At 41.0% G+C, this 24,137-nt stretch overlaps 1 protein-coding gene across 2 annotated transcripts in view; it reads right to left on the bottom strand.

Annotated features, from left to right (window-relative positions):
• Window positions 1-3,424: 3,424 nt before the first annotated feature.
• Window positions 3,425-24,137, bottom strand: part of syt3 (synaptotagmin III) — a 34,390-nt gene continuing 13,677 nt past the window's right edge. For both annotated transcript variants that reach the window (XM_034893424.1, XM_034893425.1), the window contains exons 5-13: window positions 23,469-23,577; window positions 22,650-22,826; window positions 18,449-18,575; window positions 14,456-14,674; window positions 11,682-11,802; window positions 8,968-9,139; window positions 8,160-8,289; window positions 7,187-7,280; window positions 3,425-6,725 (exon numbers count right to left, since the gene is read on the bottom strand). In XM_034893424.1, coding sequence (XP_034749315.1) covers window positions 7,191-7,280; window positions 8,160-8,289; window positions 8,968-9,139; window positions 11,682-11,802; window positions 14,456-14,674; window positions 18,449-18,575; window positions 22,650-22,826; window positions 23,469-23,577 — 1,145 coding nt within the window. In that variant the 3' untranslated portion in view covers window positions 3,425-6,725; window positions 7,187-7,190. The remainder of the gene's footprint in view (window positions 6,726-7,186; window positions 7,281-8,159; window positions 8,290-8,967; window positions 9,140-11,681; window positions 11,803-14,455; window positions 14,675-18,448; window positions 18,576-22,649; window positions 22,827-23,468; window positions 23,578-24,137) is intronic.

Raw genomic sequence — 24,137 nt, 5'->3', positions numbered from 1 at the left:
GCGTCAAATACTTCTTTTCCTGCATTCAGATACACCTATGCACCAATTTATGGTGGAAATACCTTTATTCATGGAAATTAAGGAGCTTTCTCATACCTTCGTATCACGTAGACTACAATTTATTTGATTAAAACAAAAGTACAAGACACCTGACAGACATGTAGACATGAAGCTACTCAAAGCTGAAGGTAGCCCATTAAACTTATGCGGCCTGGCGCTTCTTCACTGTTTTTTCACAGTACGTCATAGCGGTAATTCCAGACCGATCATATAAGCCTTGAAATATGGAATATATTACCGATGACAGATCAGCTCCAGTTTATAGAAACATCAGGGGGATTAAACTTTCCCACCACAAAGAAAATGTAGTCTTTTACTATTCTTCTTGTGTTTAAAACAGAGCTCTCTTCAAGAACACAGGAGATATCTAAGTGCTGTTGGACCAGATCTCCAGAAGATGTCAGCAAATATCTACAGTAAGTACAGTAGAGTCCTGGTCTTTCATCAGAGAGACAATGTTGCAGATTATAACTTAAAGGGCCTTGCTATGGTGTATCTACACACTTAGACTAAGTGAAGTTACATAAAGAAAAAGCTCCAGGTGATAATAAAATGTATCTTCTAACCAGTACTTTATCTAAATGAACATGAAATGTTGATGATTTGATACTTGATACACTGAAATTGGTTGTCAGGTTTAGCTTGTTTGCATTCCCTCCAAAACCTCAGAGCTGAAAACAGCAATCAGCATGATTACAAGGCATCAGAGGCTAACCTGTAGTCGTGGGTCCAACATAGCATCTAGTCCCCTGTGGCACTGCCAGCCAGTCAGCTCAGCACAGCGTTCAGCAAAGGGCTTCAGAGCTCATCAAACTCAAAACCACTCACAGAAACAATGCTCCGTATCAATCCAACCCAAACTCTCGGGAGGCCAGCAAGCTGTGGGCTCAAGCGACTTTTCCATTTGGGCGTCAGTGAGCAGGGCCGCTTCTCTTAAAGTTCATTGGACGGTAGGTGCATGCCCAAGGCTGCCCCCACAAAATTAAACACAACACAGAGCTTTTTATTTTTGACTTAGCTACTTGGCCAAATTAAACTGACAGAATTGTTTGTGTGTGTGTGTGTGTGTGTGTGTGTACGTGTGTACGTAGGCACCCTTTTACTTTGCAACTCTGATGCTTTCTGCTGCTCTGAGGGATGTACTGTGTGTCTCGCTGCTTTGAACTTCCACACACAGGGCCAGCGGTTGCCAAGCAATTACAGAAAGCCTGCTCTCTGTGAGTGCCTTTTGGGAAACCAGACAATGCTTTCCTTTTTTTTGTTTTTGTTTGGTCAAAGAATGACATAATAAGATATGAATGAGGAACGTGGTCGGTGCCTCGACGCTCCATGTCCAGGAGGTCCAGGTGGTGTTGTAAAGACAATCCGTCTCCTGGTCGTGGTACCCAGCTGGGTTGCTGAGGGCCAGATGGTTCTGCTCACAACAGGTAATCACAGCCAGCATGCTGATACACTGACATCCACACAAATGGGTTACCAGAACTACCCAGAGCATTTGGGATGCTGTGATAGTACCCTCCTCTACCAGTCTCTGAGGCTTTTTCTATCGTGTCTGGCAACGGTGATGTGCAGTATAAGTAATGAGTATAATGAAAAGGAGCTTCAGTATGGACTTGTACTCCCTTTTCTTAAATGGCAAGATATTTATTTTTTTAAATATACCCACTTTCATAAATTCCTCTTACTATTGTTCCTCAATTGAAGCCACAATAGCAGAGCTGTAATGTCAAAGGATGTTTTACAGAAGTGTCTGTTTACAATTCCATTAAAGCAATATACAGAGAAGGTCAGATCCTGGAGCCCAGCTCCTGTATTAAAACACAGCTTCCTTGCAGAGGCAAGCTACTTTAATACCTCTACTGGTAGACGTTTCCACTTGCATGCATTCATTAAATTCATTGTTTTGAAAGGTTTTGGACATTATTTATAGTGTTGGAATAAAATGGGAAAAACTGTTTACGTGGCATAATAGGTGGTCTTATAAAAAGGTCGGAGTGGCTTTGTGCAGCGCTTTCAAATGAGGAAAAAACAGAAGTTTTGAGTCCCAGTCACGAAAAGGTTTTTCTGGCGTGTAGGCGGTGCGGCGAATCTAAGGGTAAAAAGTGAAACTGAACATGTTACATAAAGATGGCACATGTCAAGAAAATTGCAATACCAAAGTTTTTCCCAAAGTTATTGCATTCATCTTTAATGATGCAGTGGAATTCATTATCATCATGGATGATAATCAGATAAATTAGCAATACGAGCTAATGCCTTGTTGTCAGCTTACTTTAGATAAATCCCTCCAGTGTGTTACGAACAGCTCCACATTACACACACCTCCCCCAGTCTCTAACTTCCTCCCCCTCCCTCTCTCCCCTCTTACAGCTCACTGAACTGAGTGAAATGTCTTTCCGACTAAATGATTTTTTTTTTTTTTTTTGCACGGCGGGAAAGTTGCCATGGAGACAGCAGAACCCCCCCACCCCTCCTTCCACTTTTTTCTCTCAACACTCTACAACATTAAAGCTGTGCTAACTGGTGTTTTGTCACGTGTGTGTGTACACGTGTGTGTGTACACGTGTGTGTGTGTGTGTGTGTTTTTTGCTCTTGTTGAACTGTTAACACCGTCAGTATGCTGCAGGTGCCCCGTGATGAGTGTGTCTATATACAGAGCTATCCTCCTCCACTTCCAGTCTCCACTTCTACATACATCCCGCATGCAGCTATCCCCTCTCTTCTTCAGGTTTTCCCATTCGTGTCCTCCTCCTCTTCCTCCTCCTCATCCACTCTGGCATTCTCCCGCTCTTCATCCTCCTTCATTTGTTTAATCCTCTCCTACTCCTCCTTCTCTGTCATTCCCCTGCACATCTGAGCTCGGTCTTCCTCCTCTCTCTCTCTCTGCTGCTGAAGCCCTGGTGTTGCAGATTGCTACTGGTGTGCATATTCGCTTTAACGAGAGATAATAACCACATGACAAATAATATGAGTGTTTTAAAAATAAAAGGAGACAACAAAGAAGTAGGGCAGATGGAGCAGAAGCACACAGGGCAGGCAGCCATGCTCCATTTTGCATTTAGTTAAATGCGGCCACAATAAAGAATTCATGACAAAGTGGCTAAATAATTACACACGACTTACAGTAATGCACAGCAGAAAGTCAGAGAGCTTGGTGATAAATAAAAAAAAAGTTGGGTTCAGGTTGCTTCTGTCCAGGAAGAGAGTCTTACCTCCCATGCCTGAGTCAAATATAGACTGTATACATCTGAAATGCCCAGGGCCTGGCATACTATGTATAGCACACTGCCTGGTGTGTGACAGTAGCTTCACCACCTTTCCTGCCTCCCCACACGGTGGAATTAAAGAAGTCAGAAACACGACGTTGGATGATACATATCCTTTATTTCCGTTATCATTGCTTCAGCCATACTGTTACTTACACATTCATCAATATCCTGCGACCTGGTACAGCTGTCCCGACTGAAACAATCACCCTGACTGAACCCCTCACTCAAATTCTCAGCTTTAACCAATAAAAAAATTAAACCTCTTGAATACATTTTATATATAAAAAACAATTGAAAATCAAAAAAGAATACCAATTTGAGATAAATACAGCATAAACAAAGTTATTTCATCATCGTTGTTTTTGACCACAGAGATAAACAACTGCTAGGTCTCCATTTAGTCATCATTAGTAGTATTAGTATCAAGTTCATTGTCAGATTTTGCTTAAAGCATCACTTATATAATTTTTCATTGCATCAAGTTGACATCATTCATGTTAATATAAGCATGCAAACATGTTTTCCCATGACCATTCAGAACTGCACTAACACGAAAAGACAGCGAGAGAGAATAGAGAGGACGGGAAGAGGGGAGGGGGGGAAGGGGGTGTCATACACAGAAAGAAAGAGGGCAAGATGGAGGGATGTGAGATAGCGAAGGGAGCTGGAAGGTGGGGTGGGGGGAGGAGAGTTAAAATAAATACGGGGAGAAATGGATAGGTGTGAGGGGGAGGTAGAGGAAGCTAAGGATGGCTGGAGAAAAGAATGAGTAATCAGACAGTAATCAGACGGACAAAAAGAGAAAGAGAGGGAGGTGGCGGACGGAGGGGGGAAGAGAATAAAGGGATGTGCTCGTTCCACTGTGAGTTTTGTAATCTATCACCAGGCAGTAACACAAGGGCTAAATAGGGTACAAACAAGCAGAGAGATAGAGAGGCTGGGAAAGAGAGACTTATTGGGCCTCGAGACCAATGGATCAATACTGTATCTCAACCATATATCATACTTAGTCAAGCTGGTCAATAATATCCCAGCTGACAAACCACACAGAATACCTGCAGGTATGATGTGGAATGTGTCACCCCCCCCACCCCTGTATACCTGATCAAGCACACCGGTAGTTCTCACTGCCCTTGCACGGACCAATGGTAAATATAAAGAAACTAGATCCCTACCTTGAACCATGCACACACTCCAACATGGTCGTGTGTGTGCGAGAGGATAAGAAAGAAATGGTAACGATAGCAATACAAGTAGCTGTAGTGAGGTGTTTTACTGTTGTTTTGCTGAGGTTACAGTAGTAGTCGTAGTAGCGGTGACAGACATGGCTTTATAAGTCTGTATCGGTTTACACCGAAAGTGCACAGGCGCTTGTTTTCTCACAACACCTCCTCTCTGTTGTCTTGCTTTAAGGGGGATCTGAATTTGTCATGATATGTAGGCCGTACAAAATAAGTCTCAATTGTTTGTTTTTTTCTTTCATTTTTTTTCCCACGTTCCTTACTCGTAAATTTAATCAAAACACACCCAACAATTCAATTTTCAATCACTGTGCCATCTGTTTTTTTCCCTTGGACATACAGTACACAAATTACTGAAAGAAGTACACGATCAACACAGTTACTTACATCAGGCAAAGGGATAGAAAGGAGAGGAGGGTTGAATGATTGGCAGCTGATTTCAGAGACGACATAGACAATACAAACTAATGTCTATGAAAGACAGTGTTTCCCCACCTAGTGCAATGAGGCACGTATAGTACACACACACGCACACACACACACACACATACAGACAGAAAATGGCTCCTTGCTAAGACACCGCACAGGAGACACATTTGGCCCAGGGACAAGCATTTCTGTGTCTGCGGAGGCTGGGATTTGGGAAGTGAGGGAGGCGAAGAGTGAAAAGGGACAAGGGAGGAAGTGAGCACAGAAACGTGTCACACACAAGGTCACAGTGACACACAGACATACACACGCACACACACACAGACACGCACAAATACAAAACAAACACGCCCACAAACACAGAAACACACTAGTAAAAGCAACACGGACGTGTGTGTCCTTCTAAAGTCTTGTCAGGGACATGATGTGGACTTGAAGAGAATCATTTTCTCAGTTGAAGCTGGACGATGACTTCTTGAGAAAACAAAAACAAGTTCTGGAATGATAGAAAAAATAAGATAGAGTGGTGATATCCTTTCCTCTGGGATACATCCTCTGGCAAATAGACTCCAAACAGATGCTGGTCCGGTCCTAAACGCAGGTTTCCTTCAACCTGTGTAGTCCTACATTAGGAAAACCAGTCTCTCGGAAGCTCACACCATTGCATCCTCAGTGGACTGGTAAAATGGCATGGATAAACTCCTTTCCTGATTCCTGATTATATGTGTACTGTCTCACACAAACAACAGAGCAAAAGAATCAAAGAAATATTGATACTGATGAGCACCATGAGAATGGTGACAAAAAGCATGAGGAAGAGGGACACATTTCAAGGTTGCGTAACATGCTTAAACCGATGATTCTGTCCTCCTTTATTGCTCCTCTGACATCAATAAGGACCACTGGACGCTTTGTCATCTTTCCTCTGGGGAAAATAAGCAAGTTAAGTCTGAAACAAGAGGATGCGGAGCCTGGAGAAGGCGTCCAAAATGGCCTGGAGAATCCTCCTTGAATGTTTTGTCCTGCTATGTACTACGTGAGATGTTTTCCCATACAGTACGGCATTTACTGTACACCAATATTGCAAAGAAAAATATCGACATAGTGATTTTCTTCTTTTATAGTCTGTACAAGGGCATGAACCTTTGGTCCTGGTTGAAATGACCATTCTAGGATGGCTTTCTTTTTTTTCTTTTTTTTTTTCTTTTCACAAGAGAAAAGTTTGTCCCATCACACTCCTCCTAGATGAAATACTTCACAAATCTGAAGCACATATGATCTACGCACATACTACAAACACTGTATTTGTGTGTGTGTGTGTGTGTGTGTGTGTGTGTGTGTGTGTTGTGTGTGTGTTATGTGTGTGTGTGTGTGTGTGTGTGTGTGTGTGTTATGTGTGTGTGTGTGTGTGTGTGTGTGTGTGTGTTTTGTGTGTTCGTTCCCTTGCTAGATCACAAATTTACAGCCTAGCTTAGTCCTACGGTACCATTTAGTGTCTGTGTGTGTTTGTAAATGTGGAGTCTGATGCTCAAAGTGTAGGATGGGATAGATGTTATTTTTCCCCCCGGCTTCAGCACACGACTTGGAGGATTCATTAGCAGGAGCAAGACAGCACTAGCAGTTGGACACTAGCGGTGTCTCCGCGTCTCTCTTTCTTTGATGGAGAGAATTATTCACAGATGAGAGGAAAGAAAGAAAAGGCTGGAACTGGAGAGATGGTAATGACCTGAGGAAAGAGGGGATAAGGGAGAAGAGGCAGATTAAGTAAGAGAGAGACAGTGGGGGGGAGAGAATATATAAACAGTATGCAGTACTGTAATTTTAGAGGGAGGTGGAAACGCATTATATAACCCATAACATCTAGATTATGAAGATGCGTCTGCCTTAGAGCTCCTACATCTGACAGCGCCACAGCCTCCACGCTAACACACACTCACAGTTAGGTCTTGCCTTCAAAGTCAACCAGTTTTCCTGTGTAAATCTGACTTGAGAGCATCTCCTGCACAGTGACGTGGATGTACTTCCAATACAGTGAGTCCTGTTTACAAGCAATAATCAAGGAGGCATTTGATGTGGGGAATGATAATCTGAGATCCTAAAACACGGTTGCCTAGAAAATAATCCTAGCAATATGGGAGCATGTTGATAAAATAAAAAAAAGTCAGATCTAGACCAGGAGAGGCTCACAGTTTTAATCGGAGTGAGGACTGTCCACCACGATGTGCGGCTTAGGGGAGGATGCTGTAGCAGTCTTCGACACAAACGTACCAATCGCCTTTTCCTGCAGGGAAATAACATTTTTGCTTATGTTAATTCATACATTCAGTTCATACAGGAAATAGTGCATTAGCATTGCTGTTATGCCAAGGTCCGACTACTATTCCTACTGTTACATGGTGGAATGCAAGTACAGTAATTACATTCACCCGAGATTAATACTAGATTGATTTCTGTACAGTAAATATGAAGCTGGAGCAAGTTAGTTTAGCTTAGCACAAAGACTGGTAACAGGGCAAAGCAGCTAGCCTGGCTCTGCTTAAAGATGACAATATCCGCCTGCCAGCACGTCTGAAACTTCTATAATTAACACATATCTCATTTGTTGAATCCCCACAAAATAAATGTAACAGCAGGTAAGCTAAGTTAAGCTTCACATTTAGCATCCAGTTATGTAATCTAACTCTCTGCAATAAAAAGAACTATTCCTTTTGGTATTTCACACTATGCAACAATTTTTCAGAGGAAAAGATTTATATGTATTTATAACTCTACCTCAGCTAAAGTTAGTATAGTATAGTTTCCTTTGATTACTGTTTGATATGTAAAACAGATAATCCACTTTTAAAATATGAATTTGTCATCCAGTAGATTAATTACCCAACAATATATAACGTAATTGAACTTTGTAATTAAATAAAAATCCTGTCATTTGTTTTTATAGTGGTGCTGCGTCTTTTTCTTAACTAAAACAACTGAATAGGTATTGTATCACTGCTACTTTTATCTTGCTGAACCATTACTTCTATACTACTATCACTACTGCGTCAGTGCTGCTGCTGCTACAGTACTGCTTCTAATATTGAACTGAACATTACATATGTGGTGTGAGATCATATTACACATGACTGCACACACACACACGTGATCATATGCTCATTACCTCCACAAGCTGATGCCAGTGCTCTATTGGTTTGCGTGGATTGGCCAGCATGGCCGTCCAGTGCTCCCTCCCTGGACCGTCAGCATCGCTGCCCACACGACACATCCCTATAACCTCGTTATGGCCAATACTAACATGCATCAAGAGATGGAAGCCAGAGCAAGAGAGACAGAGAGACAAAGAGACAGAGAGAGAACAAGGCAGAGAGGAAGGATAGTAGAGAAAGAGAGAGAGCGGGGATATAATAAAGGGAGAGAGAGGGAGACAGAGCTTGTAAGAGGGAGAGTCTCATTTATCAACATTGAGTTCTGGAAAAAGAGTGCAGCAGCTGAGGAAGGGTATAAACAGAATAGCAGCTTACAAATACACACAACTCTGCATAAAAGCTTGATGTCAGCGGGGGATCAGGCATGAGCGCAAACATACAAAAGCACACACCTATGGAAATGCCAAATGGAGGGCAGACTACATAATAGGGAGGCGGTGCATCTACACACAAACACATCAAACGGCCAAGTGTTGCTGCGAGCGTCAGACAGACAAGCATTGGCAGGGTTCCACTTCTTCCTTCCATGTTAGCATAAATCCTGTCTATTCATGAGGTAAACGTCCACCAGGAGGCTGACTCATGAGGGACCCCTCTTCGTGTTCAACACAGCCGTGACACCATCAATATGTGGCAACCCAAAAAGCAACAGCAAACATCACACTGCATGCGCAAACACACATTCGATAAGCAGCACACTTCACAGTAATGATCTGTTTAATCCGAGTACCCTACAATGTAATAATGCCTCAGCTTGCTCACCAGTCATAGTCCATCACGGCAATGATGATGGATACACTTTCTATATTTTCATTGGGAATGTCAAACACCAGCGCCTCGTTGTACGTGGGATTCAGTGTGTTCTTCTTAATGGAAGTCTTCCTCTTTTTTAGCCTTCGGCCGTCACAGATCAAAGAGGCCTTCACGTACGGGTCTGAAGACGGGAGACGGGAGAAGACGGAGTGCATAAGAAAAAAGAGAGGTAAAGAGAAGAGAGTAATGGTGGAGAAAAAAGTAAGGAAGGAAGGGAATTTGGGATGAGAAGCAGTGAGGAAGAAAGAGGAAGAAAGAGAGGGAGACAAAGGAAGAAGGGGAGAAGGCAGAGAGACAAAGATGAAGGGGGACTCCTGCAAACACTGTTAGGTATTATGCTCACAGGTATCTGCGTCGGTAACACATAAAAGGCATGAAAATCAAGTCACCTTGGCAAAGCTGGATTAAGAACACAAAGGGAGAAAAGCAGCACAGGTTGAATGACTTCAGTTATCCATTCAACTCAATTCAAATGTGCAGCTCAGTGACAGCAGCCAGGGAAAACACACACACACCCACGTCTCCATTTGTACCCTGCGTTTTAAAGCTTCTTTAAGGCACTGCAATCACCTCGGCACCAGTGGGGCAATAATTACGCTGTGTGGTCATTATCATTTGAGATCTCATTTAATCAGAGAGGGCATTGTCGCTTTAATTAAGTCTTTAATTGAAGGATAGCTTAAGCATGAAGCCTTTTTTTATAATGCGTTTGTCAATTCATTATTATTAACATTAGCAATCACGTCTTGACAACAGTCTCACGGGTAAAACTATTGTTGGTTCTGTCTATTTCTGTAGACATAATTGGTGCTACACCTGCAGCGGATTTTGCTCACAATAAAACACATTGCACCTTTTACACTGGTTGTTTGTATATAATACACTTTATTACATTATATTTGGTAAACTATTCATAATGTTTAAACTCCATCTCTAGTCCTTGAACAAAACGTCTAACTTCACATTCTTAAACGCTCATTTAGAAACCCACTTCAGGGAGTACTAAGCAAAGATACACTGCCATTTACTGTTTAGGACCTTCCCTAACATGCTTCCTCTACTTCTAATTCAGTTAGTGATTTTATAGACTTTGAAATATCTCTATTTTGCACAAACCTGGTTGGTTTTACCTGCAGGAGCAGTGAACTGTAATGATAATACAAGTAAAAGCTAAGGGTTTACAGCAAAAGATCGTTGTAATGGGCAAACCGCTTCTTTTCACAGAATCTGTTCTTCTGAGTTAATACGCATGAATGTATCAAAACTTTCATATTTTTTTGCAAAATATGGTGTCTCTGGGACACTCGTCAGCTAGTGCTGCCTGCCCCACAAAACTACTCTTTAATGCGTTACCAGTCCACATGTATTAGTGTCCATAAAAAAGATAAAATACTCATTTTATGGCATCAGCACGATCTATTTTATTTTGAAAATTAACTGGATGTTTTATTTTGTTTCTGGGCTCAACCTCCTGTCCCACACTATCTGCCGTGTGCTGGATGGCTGAGGAGCTCTTCGGCATCCGGAAAAAATGGAAGCTCTGCGTGTCTGCTCCGGAGGGCTGCGGATCGCCGGAGCAGGGACGCAGCTGGGACGCAGCTGGGACACAGCCGTCCCGCAGTTTGTGGAAATACACACATTGACTTTAATGGAAACCAAATTACTCTGACGCCGCTCCGGAGCGGATCCGCAGCCGTTCTGCATCCTGTGGAAATTTTGAGTCAGAGATGCAAATTGTACACTGTGACGCGCTCAAGATTGTATTGCAATGATTTTATTCTCCTTCTTACCTGTAAAATACAATCAGCACTGCAGTTACTAAATTGTAAAGTAACCTGGTGAGTAGAAATAATTGCGTTGGTCAACAGAAAGTGTTCACTCCCTGGCTCACCCCCTCTCTGTCAAAGCCCAAAAGAACCCAGGTGCACAGGGGAAGCAAACAAACACATCACTTCTGCTTAAACCGCCATGAAAACGCCCACCACCTTCAGTATAAGTGTCCAACACAATAATCAACAAACAACATGCAATACGTGGCTCCTACAACGATGTTACAGGACTGTGTTTTTGAGGGTAAAGTAGCAGAAATTTGATCTTGTTTGGTAAGTAGCTGCCAGTCTTTCTAACCTGGAGTCCTACATTGACACCCTCGTTTGAGACGAAGATTCCCGCTTATTCCCACTTCCTGTGTTTTAAGTGACTGCACCTGGGAGCATTACCCTACGATAAATGCGAGCGTGTGTGCAGTATGAGTGGGATTCATAAGCCTTAGGTACTTTCGACAGACTGACCCGGTACATACCGGACACGTTCATTTTGCCCATCATTAATTCCTCAGTCAAAATGGAACAAACTCAGCTTCTTCATTTGGCGCTAAATAACATCAAAGGTACTCTTTCATTGCAAGAAACTGGCATCATATTTCATTGTGATGTTTACATATAAAATATATCTCCACTGCATGTTTAGAAAGTTATCAAGCAGAATAAGACATAGACCTAAATTAACTCACATGCATCACCAGTGGCTGTTTTTTTAAAGCTGTTCTGTGTCATATTTTTCCTTTTAATGAGTTTCCAGTCACACTACTGGCTGGAGGTCTGGCAGCAGGATGATGAGTGTGTGTGTGAGTGTGTGTGTGTGTGTGTGTTTTAATCCTTCACCTGAGAAGCCAGTCAGGTCCATGGCTTTGAGATTGGTGGCCTTGATGACTGTAGCAGTGAGCCTGCCTGCAGTGGGCAGGTAACACAGCGAGAAATTAAGCTCCCCGAGATCAGCCTTTTCCTGTAGGTCACCACACACACACAGACAGGGATCAGAAATAAAACAGGGACACACACACACACATACACGGCATCAGAAACAGAGCCAGATAGGAAAAACACTACAGATAGGATAGGACAGATAGGAGAAACTGACAGATATCCTTCGGTTTGCTATGATTGTCTGTAAAGCCAGAAAAGAGCTACATGTGTGACTGACGGCGCGTGAGAGCAGGCATCCTAATGCGGACAGGCAGAGTGTTTAGGCAGAGGGGAAGTGTTGTCAATGTAAATTAATCATATGACAATGTGTCAATGTCCCCAAGTGAGGAAAGTGTTAAGTAGAGGTGACAGTACTTCAGGCTTTTTGTACCCCCCCCATCTCCTGATCTTCTGGCTGCCCGTGGTCTCAGTGGCACTGCAGTAATGACACCAGTGGTATTCAGGTCACACTGTGGCATGATGACTCCTTGGGGCCTCACTAATCAATACTTCCCCGGGTGAAACATTAAATAAAATATGCTGAGAGGCTGATGCTTTAAACTTATTTAATAAGTCAAACACCCATGCCAAAAAATCTAAGACTTTGCTCTGTCTAATTTGCTAATAGGCTTTTATGAATATTTCATATAAATCTACTTGGACGCTGCGTGGTAAAAAGTTTGGATGTGGCCAGCGGTGCCTTTCCAGTAATCTATCAGGACTCTCCCGAGCCATGATTTGACAATACCAGACTTCGAATTAATTTATACTGGAGACATTTTCCAGTCTGCACTATTTCTGTCCTCCATACTCCTCTCTATACAGCATATGACCCTCAGGCAACAGACAATAATGCACATGTTTCTTTGAGTCATAAAAAAATCAAAGAAAGACTGTAATCATTTGAATCCTGTAAGAAACTGTAAGTGCAACCACCACAAGATACTTCATCTTGAGAATGATAATAGCACCAAATTGATGGCATTGGAATATTTATAAACTGATTGAACACTACCGGTCTAAAGTTTAAGGTCACTTACATATTTCCATTACACTCCATTATAGACCGAATACCAGCTGATCTGAGTGGGGGGCTGATCTTTAATGCAATATCTACATTGCCCATTATCAGCAACCATTCATCCAATGTTCCAAAGGCACATTCTGTTCACTAATCTGATATAATTTTAAAAAACGAACTAAAAAAAAATCATGATGTAATATGAAAACTGCGGCCCTGGTTAGAAAAAGCAATGCAACTGATCTCAGCTGGTATTCTGTCTATAATGGAGTGCAATGGAAATTTCTAAGTGACCCCAAACCTTTCACCGTAGTGTATGTGGTTTTAATTCCTATTTATGTAACTTCCAAAAGGCCGTTTCAAGGGTTGCAATTTTGTATAAAACTTTTTTCAACTCCAGATTTCCTTTTTTTGGGAAGGGCAGAACATAATCATCATAATCATAATCATCCCACAGGAGAGAGCGATTGTTTCTATTGAGGCTCAGTTGATAATAAGTTAATAAGTTAATGTTTTATTTTGAATGTTGGTGTCTGAAATACAGTGGGGCTTTTACTAGGGATTATTTTCACTGTCGATTAATTTCTCTATTAATCGATTAGTTGTTTGGTCTATAAAATGTCAGAAAATGGTGAAACATGGGGATCTGTGTTTTTCCAAAAGCCCAGGTTGAAGTCCTCAAATGCCTTGTTTTCGCCCCAACTCAAAGATATTCAGTTTAATATCGTAAAGGACAGAAAATATTGACATTTATGAAGCCCAAACCAGAATCTTGATCCAAAAAGAGAAACTAGAAACTTTTTGAATACCTTAATTCTGTGAGATTGTGAACCCTACAATTTTTTAAATTTAATAATATATTAAATGTGAACATACAGCATTACGTAGTGGGTCAATTTAAAAGTCATTCTTCTGGTTGTTTATCAGATTCAAATGATTGTGGCCTTTCTTTGCATCCGAAGAGTCACCGTTGCATTGATATTATGAGCTGAACAAAGTGTAGGACACTAAATCTGCACATTGTTTAACTATCCTATACATCTGTAAATTAAATATCATTATCTTATATCTCTAAATATCTTATCTTTCTCATATTTGCAATCTGAATCTGAGACGTGTGTATGCATGTACGCCCCATGTCAGCTGTTAAAGTGAATCCAGGGCAAATGTTGCAAATGATTCCGTCAGCAACAGCATATTCACATATTTCTTGTTTTACAGTATGGACTCATGTTCATATTTAGTTTGGCTTCATACTGCAAGGCTATTTTTGAACACTTTGTACCTTTCTTTTTCATTCAAAATGAAATTGAGATTCATTTTCATATCATGAATGCATGCATTTCTACTTGAATTAAAACTGTCACTCGTGTCATGTTTGATAAGCTCCATTCCTGCTTCTATCCCACTCCACACCAGCCTGCCTCCGCCCTCCTACGTACTTCAGCTCAATTTTCATTTCCCTTCAGAACTACTGTACAAATGAAATGTACGAGAGTCTGGTGGAACCAGGCTAACTCACCGCAGCCCAGACCCATAACTTGCAGCTTCTACAGCCCGATATTGCCACAAAGCTCATTCAAGTTCCATCTCATCTAATTTACCGTGGGCCTTTTCTTCCAAATGAATGTGATTGTTTTATGTTATTTCTGCAGCAGAGCTTCATCCTTACCGCGGTGCCCTCCACAATGTCCCTCCAAACGGGTTTGTCCCCGCTGCCCTCGCTGAAGTCCAGCAGGTTGTCCACCACCACCTGGCCGATCAGGTCGTGTCTGGAGAAGCGGTCGAAATCGTACACAGAGAAATGCAGCTTCCTGGAATGTAGCTCATTCAGCGGCACGCCAAACTGAAACGTCTCATTGAACACTGGGTTTAAGGTCTTTCTGTGGACCTGAGAGAGAGACAGACAGACTGACAGTTGGAATGTATAGTAACAGTTTACAATACAGCCTGTACATTACAGTCAATACAGTATGGGGTACCAATGGGTAGGTACAAGGCAATTAGTACAAAGAATAATGGGGACACAAACATTATTTTACCCTTTAACACCACTATAACAGTCAAAGAGGGTTAATAAGAGGCTTCTTCCTTTACAGCCCACATACCCCGACTCACTGTAATAAGGGTTATTTACCCACATTTCCAAAGCTTCATCCTCATTGTAAGATACTAAAAGTAACGGTTATTACCTCGACTGAAATTAATACTGAAAGTTTTTCAACAGTTGGGAAAACATACAGAAAATAACGTTTAAGCTGTTCAAAATGTAAGCAACGCGCCACAATACAGCGACAAAAACATGTACCCTAAAATGAATAACAGTCATAATTAAAAATTCTAAAAGTATTTTTTAATCATTCGTCATCCTTTTAAAATAAATGAAACCATACATGTAGATAAAATATCAACACTGCTGCACATTTTTCCTGCCTTGTTACCCAGTAATCCCCAGACATCTTGTCTTCTTCACTTATATTTACACATTTGCCTATTTTATTGCTATATATTCAATAATTACATAGTAATCTGTGTGCGCTAATCTAAAGCAGTGGTTCTCCCCTGGGGTCCTTGAAGGGGTTCCAGGAGGTCTCCAGCAAATAGGGGATTCATTTATTTTCACTATAATTTCATCCATAAAGAACACAATGACAGATTGTATGACTATTTGGCTCATGGGTTTCATTCACTTTCTGTAATAAAACAACAAAAAGCTAAATTTTAGGTAGGGGACACTGGGACAAAGTCTTATCAGATGGGAGTCTGGGGTCTAATTTGTGTCAGCTTAGGGGTCCTTGATGTGAAAAATTTTGAGAACCACTGATCTAAAGCATTCATTTTCTGAGCAAGCCCCTATTTTTCTGCCTTTCATTAAACCATAATTTTTACGTTTGAGACTGTTGCACTGAGGATAGTATTCCAGTCACAGACGAGATGAGTTGAGGGCTCCTCGAAGACAAATTAAAGAGAGGTTTTGAAAAGCCCAGCTGGTTGTCTGACAACATCTAATGCTGTTATGAAGATGTGTCCAGAATACTCAAAGATTTTTTGCATTTTGCTGGCATGAAATTCCATCTATATGGAAAATATATGTTCCATCTGCTGCCCAGTGAAGTGCATTTTTAATGTTTCGCAAGATGCAACTTGATATCTTCACTGAGGAGTCACTGAGAAATCTGGACATATCTTCAACAACACAGTAAGTCCTGTCAAACGCCCTGCCGGCTTCTTGTCTCGTGGCTTTCATCTGTGACTCAAATGTAACCATCACGGCAAAAGTCTGATCCTTCAACTAAAACTCAACTTATCTAAAAAATCCTTTTCTCCGAAAGCAGTGATTGACAAGATCCTAATTTCTCTTTTTGTCTTTTTGTCTTCGGCACTGACCTCTCATTGCTGTTGTGTTGTACTAAATCTTTTTCCGTAGATTTGAGGATTTAGGTTCAACAAGTGCTGTTTTCCTGTTTTATGCTCCTGCTAACCACCTAGTTCTTCTTTCAAAACAAATTGGACATTTTTATTTATTTTTCTGTCACAGAAGAGCTACCAGAGACTTGTGAATATGAAATCTTAGGTCAACTGGCTGGACAAATCACATTGTGCTGAAAGTAGTGAAACAGATATTATTGTGTGTAAATTGTGTCAAGAATTAAAAGAAAGACATATCAGGACACAGAATGTCCTAGAAGGCCACATAATTAACATGAGGATGTTGTCCTTGGGTCAAATTGACCCATTTTCCTGTATCAATGTTCTTTTTAACTACCCAATTGTAATTCCCCCAAATAACCTGATTGATTTGACAACGCTCTTTGGCAAGTACAAATCTCCACTTTCATTCATTTTGGGGCGTCTTATTCAATTTTATAGCATTTGAAAAATAAATTGAAGTGGTTTCGAAATAGTATTGATTAAAAGTTGACATATTCCAGTCTGTGATTATCAATCAATCAATACATTCCTTTAATTTAAGTCCAAATAATTCCCATTTTTTGCTTTTCTAACTCAAACATTAGGTATGATTTCCTAAAAATTAGGTTTATCGACATAAATTTCAAAAATAACTGTAAAACTAAAGGTAAGAAAGTAGTGTTACGTAGTGTTGAAAAAATTAAAAAAGTGACAAAAATTGAACAAAAAGCATCAAAAGTATTGAAAAAAGGAACAAAAACATTAAAAAAAAAACATTGATTAAAAACGTCAACAACAGTGTTTTCAATTTCAATTTGCAATTTTGACGAGAAGACAACAGCCTGTACTACCCGGACCTCGTGCCTCAGCCAGAGGGAGAAAAAGGGAATTTCTTCCTCAAATTAATCAAATCAAACCTGCTGAAATTAAATAAAGACCTAAAACTAAATTGAAAACTCTAAATTCAGTTTATGCAACACGTAGAGCGTACGTACAGGATATCTTTCTTTTAAATGGTCAAACACATTTCCCATTGGTAACTGCTGGTATTCTTATTTGGTTCACCTCTATTTTAACCGTATGTTGTGTTTCCAGCCTTTTAAATCTGTCACCCCAGTAACAGGTGAAATAAAATGGATCCTTTTAAATCAGATTTAAATCAAGCGGCTGTAATTTCCTGCTCATCACGAGGATATTTAAATGTGTCTTCAATCTCATTCAATCTTCAACACAACTATTTGTTGATTCAGTGGTGGGATGTGTTTGCTATGAAAGCATTTGGCGTAAATGCTGTCATGCAATAAAGCTGGGGATAATTAAAATGAGACACGCACTCGATTTTCCAAATCCAACTTTTGTGGCTGCATGAGTGGGTCTGTCACTCCAGCTTATTAGCACTTGATGATTACTTGTTAGCTCTGGATTTAACATGCAGCTGCTGGAGATAGAGACGCTGTGCCTTTTGAAACCAGGAACACAAAAGCACCAACAGCTAATATAGGTGATGTGTGTTTCTCTTTTGAAATTAGTTGAAAGGGATAAAAGCATGGCAAAATATGAGTGGTGTAAAAATTGCATGTTAATGGGGATGTGATTAAATTGAAACAATCATCTAAACTCGAAACAAAAGAGGAGCAGTATTATGCAAATGACTGAAGCATTCACTCATTTCAATGGCTGAAGGGGCGTCTGTGATATACAGGAGACAGTCACACAAAGGGGGAAACCAAAAGGGAGACATTTCAAACTGCTACAGCTTCATTGTCACACTTTCCTGGTGGGCAAATACTGCTGATGTATACGATCAAATTTTGAACTACAACTCACATCTGTGGGGCTACTGACCTCATACATCTTGAGCTCCTCCATGGAGAATAAATTAAACGAGAGGAGGATATTTTGAGAGCCAAGCGTACATTTTCTGGTACAGAACGTTCCGAAATGTACTCAAATATTGACCACACTGTCCTCAAATACCAGAAAAACAAACAGGAGTTGAGTAGCAGTGCGTAATAGTCTGAGGCACATTATGTTGAATAAATTATGCCCCAGATTAGATTAGGTTATATTAGATTACATTAGTGAAACTGTAATGATTCCCCATGAGACGGCTGGGTCATCAGAGCAGCAGGAAACGGGCCGAGAAAAAATAACAAGTCAGACCTGGTGATGTTTAAATGTTGAGTTTTTTTTTTTTGTTGGTCTGTTTGTTTCTACTGAGGATACAGGTGAGTGTGGTGAAAGTGGGCGTCACCTTGGTCTGGTATTTCTTCTTCCTGTCTGGCAGTAGGTAGATCTTGACGTACGGGTCAGAGAAGCCGTTGGCATCCTTCGCTGGCAGGTCCAAAGCTTTTAGGATCTTCACCACCAACTGCTCCGTACTGAGACACACATAAACACAGATAAACTGAGACCCAGACAGGATCCCCCCATCCACACACACACACACACACACACACACACACACACACACCCCTATGCAAGCTGTGTGCACTTATAATGGTGTGGGAGGTTTTGTTTTTCTGAAGCTATGAATAACCGAAATTGTGTGTGTGTGTGTGTGTGTGTGTGTGTGTGTGTCACCCCTGCAGCTGTATCATGTTGCACTATCAGCAATGTTAAATGTAAGCACAGATGTACAGTACAGCCACTGAGAGAGGCCAAAGCTGAGCTCATTAATAATCCTTAACACAGCAGCCTTCCTTCCACGCTCACTTTGGGCCTCACGCACACAGATGTTGACGATTAAGAGATACATAAAAGATTCACACTAAGTTGTAAGTTTCAACTTATTTGTTTGATTTACATATTTCCTGTATATTTTAACCAGTACTGCACTGAATGTTTGAAGCACTGGTTCCCAAACTGGGAGAGAGATGAATCTAAGGGGTGGCGTGGTGATTACTAGGATAGAAAATGATACAGACAAAATACTGCTACACAATATCATGTTTATTCAGGGGATAGTTTTCTTTGTTAAATACTACAAGAAATATTCAAATGAAATGAGGCAAAATGAGGGCTTGGAGGTAGGCATGTTTCTATATCACAGGGTCACAGCCGAAGCAAGTTGGGAAACGCTGGTCTAAACTGATTATAATGGAGCATTTTTCTTTGATTTCATTGTAGTACAGTACAAATAATATGTGTTTTATTAGCTTCTTATCCTTATTCATTTGGAGGGAATGTAATCCAGCAAAGATTTAGCCCCCACACCCAAATCTAAATTACAGATTTGGATGTGGCTACCACTCCAAAATTGGTAGAAATCTAAGTAATTCAGTTTATTAATGATGCTAAAAGTTGCTAAATGGATGCTTTATAATTCAGTGTTATTTGTAAACAGCGCAATAAAATAGACTTATGATTTCAGTTATGTTAATAATGTATGGCTGCGACTACCAACTACTTTCATCCATGTGCTGATGATTTTCTTGATTTGTCATTTGGTCCTTAAAAGTGAATAATAAAAAATGCCCATCACAGATTTCTTGATTTCAAAGTGAAAACTTCAACTGTTACTCCAAAACCCAAAGATAATCAGATTACTTGTAAAAAAAAAAAGAAAAAAAAAAAGAGAAAAGCAGCAGATATTCCAATGTGAGAAGCAGGGAGACGCAGCGTTTTTTTGGTAAATGATTCAAACAATTAATCCAAATTGTTGCAGATTTCTGCCAGCTGACTGATAAGTGTTATTTCACTAAATAAACTGCCCAAAAAGAATATCATATTGTACACTAGTGCTTCTTTCTGGGATAATTGGCTTGAATATAGCAAATAGGCCTGTAGATGAATACATTTGAATGCTTTGACAGCTTTAGTCCTCGTATTGACAAAACCATAACATACTTAGTCACAGTTGCACATGTAAGCAGTGTAGCAAGAGTCTTTTTTTACACACACACACACACACACACACACACACTCATGCAAGCAAGCATAAGGACACATGTGAGCAGACATAATACACACGTCTTTACATTCAAATGCTTGATGCTGAGTCACGGCTGCAGTGTTTATTATGCATTTAATTACCAGATGAAGATGAAGACGGCTCGGAGGCCTTTAATCAGACCTCGTTAGACTGTGTCTCCCTGCGTTAACCAGTGTGTCAGCACTTCATTAGCTGCTTTAGGAGAGGACTGTGAACTTTGGGGCTGAGGCATGATGAGCAGGGTAAATGCCAACAGTGACCCTGCCAACGTCTTAGGTCCATGTGTACCAATCACAAATAAGATACGCTTGTTGATAACATAACCGCGGCCAATCCGGACACGTGTTTACCTCTGAATCACATCCAATTAATGCAATCGGGTAAATATGCCCACTCTGCAATCACATCAAATCAGGGAGATGATATACAGGGAAAATTGCTGGAGGAAAATTCTAGATCAGCTAGATGCAAATTTTAACCAGAAAACCCTGACCAATTCAAATATGTATCTACCAATCTATAATCCGGTATGATTTTGAGACATGCTGGTGGTAGAGACTCTGCAGTCGCTGTGATTAGCCAGTGTGGTTCGTGGCAAGTAGAGAAATAAAATAAAAAATGTAAAATAATTGAAAGCGACAGGAAGCTTGTGTATAAAAACAAACATCCCTCATGAATTTTCCTGCTTTTGTTGTTTGTTACAAGGCCACGGTTGAAGGTTGTCCTGCACTCACGTGTATTACAGAACAAGACATGAGCAGGAATCCAAACCAAGGTTTTTTACACAATCTGTGAGGCATACTGCAGAGTATACCTATTACTGCTGGAGCACGGAGGGGAAATTCACGGCCTTATTACCGGCAGACAATACCCAGAAGCTAGCTGTTATTCCCACAGTGGAAATGTGTCAGCTTTTAATGGGATTGTCAATAGAAATGCCTTTCCCAGAGGATATGAAGATCTGAGGATTGACACCGTTGCTCTGACTGTTACACTTCAAACAGCTGGGTTTCACAGATTAACATACCAATCTTATCACAGTCCCAGTGCTTACCCCTTTACATGTACATACATATAGACCTTCCAACACTACATCTCTAACCTTTCTTATTTACTCCTCAGTCCCCCTCTCTCTTTCTTCTACTCCTCTCATGAAAACAATTTCCCTCAAGTGTAATGGCAGGCAACTGCAGCACGACATAAATTATCTTGTGACTTTATAAATGGGAATAAGGGACACATGAATAGTTTTCATCATTAACCTTCCTGTCTGTCTAACTCCCATGCCATTTCTCTGTATCTGTAACTCCATCTATAACCCAGTCTGGTTATTATGTGTTGACATGGGCTGCTGTTTAAAGTGGCTCGCCATATATAATTCATGACTGTAACGGCCTCTCGCTCCCTTTCTTTTCTGACCATCAGCACTTTCGCCTGTTGTAATGTTTCGACATGTCAGGGCAGGCAGAAATGGGGGACAGCCAGCAGAGCCACGGACAGGCCGAGCAAGTGAGCTGCACACTCACACAGCTGCCCTGGCTTACAACACACAAACACACACACATATTCATACACACACTCTCCCATCACCCAGTCCTCACAGCATGGCACCCACCAATTACATACTTAGACTCAAATTATCAAGCAGAGAATATTCAATAGAGGATGGCCAAAGGAGCTAAATGAAAGTAACTAAAGAAATCTGTGCCACACAGTTCATAAAAGACACCACTGCTGCTTTTTAAACATTAATGTGTCAGTACGATTACCATAAACAAAAGAGACCACAGTCGAGACAACAGCTAGTATCCCCTCACATCTCATCTTAGTGGTATTGCATGTTAACGCTGGAAGAGGATAACCACGCTAAAATATATTGCACCCTCTCTCTGTTCTGTGCCATGAAGAAATTCAGCAAACCGGCGTCTGTTTGTAGCCCTCTGACTTAGTGTTTGAACAAATGCACACCCAATGATCAAAGTGATGCAAAAGCAGACGCATCAACGTTCACCGGAGACAAGCAAAACTGCAGGTGCTGGTACTTCCACTCAGTGTTGGATTCAAGAAACAATGTTCAACCGCATTTTTAAGGATCCAATTTTCCAAGCCGTGCACAGCTATCCCAAGCATCCACATAATGCAGAATTTATGTATTTATTTATTTATCTATTGCTTTTAGTTGCGTTAGTGGCAATGTCGGTCAGCCGGTCCTCCACTTTGGTCCACACTGAAATATATCAACAGCTATGACTGGATTGCCATGAAAAACAGTGACAGCTACAGGAAGAACTATAGAAAGGTTTTGTGTGTTGCACTATTTTGATCAAAGCAAGAGGTGACAGCAAATCAATGGGTCTCCCCACAGACACTGAAGCAGCATCGTCAACCTCGTGGTGATGTTACAGTTAACTTTAGATCTTAGAATGATCAATGATTTATTAATGTTCAGAGGCTACATGTTTTACAGAGGAGGACACTGACGGAGTGAGCAGGTTGTTTGGATGTAAGCTCTTTGACTTACTTAAAGGCGTAGCGCAGGAGGAAGCTGATCTTGCCGCAGTTGTCGCCCTGTTTGCCTTCGCCCTGGTCGCCCTTGGGCCTATAGAGCTCCGGTTTGATCTGCCCAATGCTGGTCACCTGCTCCTTCTCCTCGCCATGGAAATCAGGACTGGAGAGCTGGTGAGTCATGGGCTTGGGCCTAAACAGATACAATAGAGCTCAGAGGGGGAATATTAAGTGGAGAGTGCAGCAAACACAACGTTGTGATTCAGCAGCTTAATCAGAGATGCAGGGGGGAGTATACCACCTAAATGGAGTTTTTAATTTGCATAAGGACACACCTTTTTTTACACATGCACGCATCATAGAAAGTGTTATGAAATCAAAGTTAGTTGTGTGATGATGGTGCTTCAAACCACACACACACAAAAAACACAACTTTTGTTAAAAAAATAGTAGGTTGTCTGTAGGTTTTTTTCTGTTTTTGTCGAATGAAATGCAGCTGTGCTTTGGATATATAAAACATCAGCGCCAGTTTTAAAACAAATGGAAGGTTTGCAAAATTAAACTAATGTGAAGAGGTTCACACAAAGTCCTAGATGATTTACAGACTTTGAAGTCTTCATTAGAGCTGAGCGAGATTAAAGCCAACGATTTTTCAGTCATGTGTTTTTCAATTGATTTCCCATTAATGATCACTCCCTGGAGGTTAAGGGTCACTCCTGTGTCAAAACAGAAAGACACAACAGAGCAACTACGCCACTTGAAAAATTCATTAAAAATGTACACACTCTTTTAAACCCACAGACACGCCCGGTACACTCACACACTCGGTACTGACCGGGAGGTGACCTGCTGCTGGGAGTGAGCGTTGGGCAGGTCTTTAACAGGCTGGGCTCCAACCTCTGAGTTGGGGACATCGGGAGACGTCTGACTCAGCTTCAGAGTTCCTAACAGAGTGACAAAGTGGGGAAAACAATCTTCGATGACTCACGGGTCTCTTTTGTCAGTGCTATAGCGGCCTTGGTCATTACAGCGGCCCAGAGCAATGTCTGTTTTGCTGCCATGTAGGGTCGGCATCATTGATAATGTTGATTGTATTATATTGATTTAACGGAGAGTGATTTACTAGCAGAGTGAAGGGAAGGAAGACATGTTAGCATTAGAAGAACATGAGCCAGCATGGAAGGCACAACACAAGGATACAAAAGAAGGCACATCCAACTGCAATAAAGCCAGAGAGCAACTTTTGACTGTGAATGTGATGATTAACAACCTGCACCAGACTGTTGACAGCCAGAATAAATACAACAGCAGTACAACAGTAAAAATTCATAGTTGTTACCTGAGCTGTTTCATCAAACCAGGTCCTAAGCATCTCTGTCATACCAGTTTATAACAGTCTATATCTCATCCTGAAAATTGCTTTTTGTTCTAATGGCTCCTTATTTATCCTGTTGAGCTGAACTGGCCGACTTCAACCACCTTACTATCACATGCTTTCTGGGAA

This window comes from Etheostoma cragini, chromosome 15 (assembly GCF_013103735.1).
Source record: "Etheostoma cragini isolate CJK2018 chromosome 15, CSU_Ecrag_1.0, whole genome shotgun sequence".
NCBI classification, from domain to species: domain Eukaryota; kingdom Metazoa; phylum Chordata; class Actinopteri; order Perciformes; family Percidae; genus Etheostoma; species Etheostoma cragini.
The sequence above is the reverse complement of the archived record's forward strand: the minus strand, read 5'-3'. Positions and strand labels throughout refer to the sequence as shown.